The sequence below is a fragment of the Monoraphidium neglectum genome (genome assembly GCF_000611645.1).
Source record: "Monoraphidium neglectum strain SAG 48.87 unplaced genomic scaffold scaffold00326, whole genome shotgun sequence".
Lineage (NCBI taxonomy): Eukaryota > Viridiplantae > Chlorophyta > Chlorophyceae > Sphaeropleales > Selenastraceae > Monoraphidium > Monoraphidium neglectum.
In genome coordinates this window covers 10,958-16,761 of record NW_014013302.1, presented here as the reverse complement: position 1 = coordinate 16,761, position 5,804 = coordinate 10,958, and the positions used below count along the sequence as shown (strand labels likewise).

The window sequence follows — 5,804 nt, the reverse complement described above, 5'->3', positions numbered from 1 at the left end:
CTAATCTGTGGTTCAGGTGACAGATAAAGGGGCAAAAGCTGGCAGTGAGCTTACCAACTTGCTGGGCGCCCGCCACCTGGGGCATCAAAACACAGAGTCCTGACACCACTTTGTTGCGCAACAGCCGCAGGTGTACAGCACCAACTGCTTTGCTGCTTGATGGCACATGCCCTTTCATTGCACGCGTGTCGCGACACCCGTTGCTGGCACACATTCAACCATCATACATCATGTATCAAACCAATGGTCTGCTCTCTGCATTTTATTTGTTGACGTACTGCATCATGTCGCATACGTCGTCACATTGCCAGTCTCACCACCAAGTGAGTTTGCTCGGAATGTGGGCAAGCGGAATGTGGGCGAACAGGGGTGTTGCCTGGGTGCTGACAATATGCTTGTGTTATAGCAGTTGTTGATACCAGCAGATCCCCCAGCAATAACACATCAGGGCCTGGTAGGGACAGAAATAGGATGCCAAGACGGTGCTGTGGCGACAAGGGCGACTGCACTCACCCGCTGGGCGACGAGCATACATGAATACAGGGGTGCATACTGTACATTGACCGCGCCATGGCACTTGTGCCGGCCCGCCCGACATCAAACATCTTACGTAGTCCGTTTCACATACACGTTCTTTGGTTAACTCAGCTCGTCATCACTGATCTGAGAGGACAAAGCCAATGAGCTTGTGGAACGCGCTGGGTTTGGGGCCCGGCGACGAGGTGCGTGTTTAGAAAGCGATGTCGTGCCTTGCTGCGCAATCTTGATGCTCAGTGCTCCTCGTTGCTGCCCAGGGAGGCAAAACAAAGGACGCAGGTGTTGCCAGGTACGTGTGCGAACGCGGAAGCGCACCCTCAATGATATTCAGTTTGGTGCGATACATAATGCATCTGATTGTGGCCGGACATGTGGGGTACGACGCGGCCCCGCCTCGTCTCCCACCTGCTCGCCACGCGTGCCTCACGCACACAAACGCTGCTGGTTGGAGCGCCACCGCTCCCTGCATCCCATCCCTCCTGCGCAGGACCGACGGGGAGGGTGGCTCGCGCCGTGCCCAAGAAGCCCAGCCCGCGATCGGCCTCGGCAGCATATGGAGTGCTGCGAACGCCGCAGCCGCGGCTGTGCGCGCGACCGCGACTGACGTCGTGCGCAGCGTGCAGGAGACGGACTGGAAGAACGAGCTCGCGGCCTTCGGCGCCGAGGTGGCGCACGACGCAGAAAAGGTGACGTCAGAAGTCGGTCACAAAGCCCAGGCGCTCGGCCATAGGGCCAAGGAAGCCGTCCAGCACCTGCCAGAGGCCCTCGAGCTCGCTGCGGCGCCCGACAGCGACAGCGGCGGCGGCCGCGGGAGCGGCGGCGGCAGCGGGGCAGGCGCGGCGGGGCTGGGGGCCGTGGGGGCGTCGATTTCAAAGCTGGGGTTGAGCATCATCAGCGGCGCGAAGGGCGTCGTCGACCAGGTGGGCTGCGCTGCTCGCTGCGGGCGGCAGGGGCAGTGTGGGGCAGGGCTGTCGCCCCCGCGGCGCACGCGTGGGGCCCCTGGTTTCGATGGAAGCTATAGTGGCGGCGCCGGTGCTGGCGACCGGCTGCGTCTTGGTTGGGTGCGCGAGCCCGAACCTGCGGGTGCACTGGCGACCTGTGCAGCTGGGCACACAGAGCAGCTGGGCACCAAAATCAGCTGGGCCAATGCCAGCTCCCACTTGGGTTCCTGCAGCCTGGCCCCTGGGTAGTCTCCCACATTGCCCAAGCTCCATCAAGAGCGCATCACTTGCCAACCCTGACGAGCAGGTGACTGATTTAGTGGAGGGCGAGCTGTCGCCGGGCCCCTCCGACGCAAAGCGCGCCGCCAGCGGCCGCTCGCTGTCCGCGGCGCGCGGCGAGCCGGGCCTGCCGCGCGTCGCGTCGCAGGGTGCCAAGTACTCGCGTTTCGAGGCGGAGGTGGGCTAGCATGGGAGCGACGAAGAGGGCGGGAGGCCTTTGCCATCGACAAAACAACAGCGGCAACCGCACAGCCGATGCCTAGATCCGCTTTCGTTCATAGGGAATCGAGGGCCTTTGGTTCCTGAGGATACTAACGCCTTCTGGCGAAGGCTGCCCCGAGGTTGCTGTTGCCCAGCGGCCTGCTTCATGCACCCATGCCTCACCATAGCTTCAGCTTTTAAGGATCACACCCGGCCATGAGAAACCCTGCACATTAAGACGCTCTGCGTGGGGCCCACACCTCCACTAAGCGCCTGACCCCCCACCTTGATACCCACCCGTGCAGCTTGCAGCCATGCAGCGCGACAGCAGCACGTACTGCGACGCGCCGCCCGACGCTGCGGACTACGCCGCCTGGCTCGGCGCGTTTAACCTCGCCTCCGAGGAGGGCCGCGCGTCGTCGCTGCTGGCGGAGAGCGCCATCGTGTCGGAGCTGCACGCGCGGCTGGTGCCGCTGCTGGTGGCGCGGGAGGAGTTTTGGGCGCGCTACTTCTACAGGTGCGCGCCGCGCTGCGCACGCCTGGGTCTGCGAGCGTTTGCAGCGTGCCCTAGCGTTTTTGCACGTGACTGCGCGCTCCCTGTCTGCCATTGCGCCCCTAACCTTGGACTTTCTTCCCCAAGCCCGCCACCACCCCCACTCCCACTCCCTGCTCGACCCGAATCCACTCACCCACGAAGGCTTCAGAAGCTGCAGCAGCGGGAGGAGCAGCGGCAGCAGCTGGCGGCACGCGCCAAGCAGCAGGTGCAGGCAGACGACGAGCAGATAGGGTGGGATGACGACCCTGCCTCCCCGCGCGCGCCCGCCGTCACCTCCGCAGCCGCAGCCGCTGCGGCGCCCGAGGCGAAGGCAGCCGTCGAGATTACGGCGCCGGCGAGGCTGGCAGACGCGGGGCCGGCGCTGGCAGCGCTGGCGAAACGGGAGGGCGGCAGCTCTGAGGTCGAGCAGCTGGATCGGGAAGCGGCTGCTGCGCCGCCACGGCGTTCAGAAATCGAGGCCACCCCTTTGCCGGCGCAGCCCGCGTCGGCGGCCGCGGCCGAGCCTGTCGCCGCGCCGGCTCCCGGGCCGCTGCCGCCGCCAGCCCCCGCTGCCGGCACTCTGGCGGGGCCCGCGCACGCCGCGATTGCCAAGGCAGCAGCAGCGGCTGCGCCCCTCAGCGCGAGCAGCGGCTTCAGCACGCCGGTGCGCGTCGCGTCGGACGGCGAGGAGTCGGCCGCGGCAGAGGGCGGGCTCCTGCTGGACAGCGCGAGCGACGGGAGCGCCGCTGTGTCCGGCCACCAGCGGGGCTGGGCGGTGGTGTCGGGCGGTGCGAAGGTCAAGGGGTCGCCGGTGCCTGAGGAGCCCGAGGCGTGGGAGGCGTCGGAGGGCGGGGCGGCGGCCAGCCCGCCCGTTGCGGCGGCCGCGGAGGGCGACGGGGAGCGGGCGGCGCAGGCGGGGGCGCAGCGAGGCTCCGCCGGCGGGGTGGCCGCGTCGGCGGCGCAGGCACAGGAGAGCGTAGACGACGAGATCAGCTGGGGGGACGAAGAAGAGCGGGCGCCGGGCGCTGGTGGAGGCGCGGCGGCGGCGCAGCTTGCGCAGGTCCAGGCGGCTGGGGACGACAATGGATGGAGCGACGACTGGGAGTAGCAGGTTGCATAAGAGGGGTGCCAATTGGGAGTAGCGGTTCGCATAGGAACCAAGACCCTACAGGTGTCAGGCCGAGTTGCTTTCTGGCGTGCACTTGATCTTTGTCCTTTGGAGGCCGCCGAGCTGCATGGTCCAGCCGTCGCTCACCGGGGTGACACCCATGTGCCCGCCCTCGCCAGTGTCGGCGTGACCTCGCGCCGCGGTTGTACATCAGCATCCTTACACCCTGCAGACCGCTTTTCCAGCGCACCCCTGCCTGTATTGTTCACAAGTTCGCAAGGGCCGATTCTGCCATGCAGCACACAGCGACTGCGCCCACGCGCGCTAGCGTAGTGAAGCCTATACCTTGTCGTGTAAGGGTGAGCGCGTCGAGCTACGCTTCGCTTGCCCCCTTCTCCCGTGATCTGGCCGAAAAGAAACGTGGCGACCGAAACCCTCGCAGGTATCACGCAGCTGCCGGCGTTTGTGTGTAAGTACTATGGTGAGCCCGCATCGCCAGCAATGAGATCAGGAGTGATAGGCGCGCCACAACGCCATACCTCCGCTGCCGCCAGCGGCGGCAGAGCATGTGCTGCCGCGTGCAACGGCTCATGCCCACGAGGCCGCCAGCAGAACATAACTGCATTGCGTTTTGCAAATAGCAAGGTCCCTTTCCACACCATTGGGCCGTTTGAATTGGAGTAGCAGGGCGGTGGCGTCCCCGATCATTCTCGTGCAAGGTGGTCCCAGGAGCCTGGCAACTGCTGAGCACGATGGAAATCACGTGCGGCAGCCCGAGCAGAACGGCCACCCTCAGCACCACCCCCCGCGAGGCCCCACGCCCCGCACCCCGCCGCCCCGCGCGCAGGCGGCCGCGGCGACCGAGCCCGAAGCGGGCACGAAGAAGCTGTGGGGCGGCCGCTTCACCGGGAAGACCGACCCCCTCATGGAGAAGTTCAACGAGTCGCTGCCCGTGGACAAGCGCATGTGGGCCGAGGACATCCAGGTGCGAGGCGCGGCTGGGGCGCTGGGGGGCTGCGGTTGGGGTCGGGGTAACCTTGAAGCCAGCGAATCCATGGGGATGGCATGGTCCCAAGTTATTTGAGTCCATGAAAGGGCGCGGGCTGCCAGGCTTCAAGATGAGAGGCAGCTGCGGCAGACGAGCTCTCGCTTTGGGCTCGAACCGCTTTGCTCCCTCCCTCCCGCGCGAGCCCATCGTCTCGGCGGGGCCGACGTCAACCGCGGCCAACCGCCGTCGACAACCGCCCACAAACGGCGGCGGCCGCAGGGCAGCCAGGCGTACGCCAAGGCGCTGGCGAAGGCGGGGATCCTGACCCAGGAGGAGGCCAAATCAATCGTGGAGGGCCTGGACACGGTGGGCCCCGGGATGGTTACACTTTTTGGGCGCGTGGTGTTGGTGTTGGTGTTGGTGTTGTTGATGGTGTTGTTGTTGGGGCGCGAGGCGGGGGTGACCACGGTTCAGGTGGGTGGTTGTGCAGATGAAAGCGGGGCGGGAGCGTGCCGTCGCCCCTGCAATGGGTAGCGGCTGGAGCAGCTTGGAGCTCAAAGGGCGGACGGGCAGTGGCTTCCCAGTTTCGGCATGAGGGGGGGGTGACGTCATGCACGCCCAGCCTGAAGGCGGGCGGCCGCGACAGGGTGGCCTCAGAAGATCGGCCCCGTCGCTCGTGGCGCGCCGCTGCTCGCAGGTGGCCGCCGAGTGGCGCGCGGGCGAGTTTGTCATCAAGGCGGGCGACGAGGACATCCACACTGCGAATGAGCGGCGGCTGACGGAGCTGATCGGGGCAGCTGGCGGGAAGCTGCACACGGGGCGCAGCCGCAACGACCAGGTGGCGACGGACACGCGGCTGTGGCTGTACAACGAGCTGCAGGTGTGCTGGTTGTGACAGGTGTTGATTTTTGCGAGGAGTATCCCTCGGGCTGGTACTTGGAAGTTGAAGCGGTGGTTAATGATCAGGCGGGGGCTGGAAGCTGGTCATATCGTATCTCTTTCAGGTAGACGCTTTCGCAGTTGCTATCCACTGTTCCACGTTTTTGCTTAAACTCCATCTTGTGCATGCTGGCCCCTCGATCCTTTGCTACACCCCTTGCACAGCACGCGCGACACACTCACGACGACGCGCCCCAACTCACTGACGCACACCAGCACACCACGCCACACCCCACCACACCACACAACACCACACCCCACCACACCACACCACAC

The 5,804-nt window shown here is 65.7% G+C and overlaps 2 protein-coding genes across 2 annotated transcripts in view; both read left to right on the top strand.

Moving 5' to 3' along the window:
- The window catches only part of MNEG_2779 (hypothetical protein), a gene marked incomplete at both ends in the record, with an annotated part of 6,631 nt that extends 3,030 nt beyond the window's left edge, over positions 1-3,601 (top strand). Inside the window, 4 exons of the mRNA XM_014048745.1 lie at positions 1,025-1,457; positions 1,786-1,935; positions 2,264-2,475; positions 2,656-3,601. Of these exons, the coding sequence (XP_013904199.1) occupies positions 1,025-1,457; positions 1,786-1,935; positions 2,264-2,475; positions 2,656-3,601 (1,741 nt within the window). The remainder of the gene's footprint in view (positions 1-1,024; positions 1,458-1,785; positions 1,936-2,263; positions 2,476-2,655) is intronic.
- Positions 3,602-4,079: 478 nt separating this feature from the next.
- Positions 4,080-5,804, top strand: part of MNEG_2778 (argininosuccinate lyase) — a gene marked incomplete at both ends in the record, with an annotated part of 6,321 nt that continues 4,596 nt past the window's right edge. The window contains 4 exons of the mRNA XM_014048744.1: positions 4,080-4,082; positions 4,449-4,586; positions 4,869-4,955; positions 5,287-5,469. Of these exons, the coding sequence (XP_013904198.1) occupies positions 4,080-4,082; positions 4,449-4,586; positions 4,869-4,955; positions 5,287-5,469 (411 nt within the window). The remainder of the gene's footprint in view (positions 4,083-4,448; positions 4,587-4,868; positions 4,956-5,286; positions 5,470-5,804) is intronic.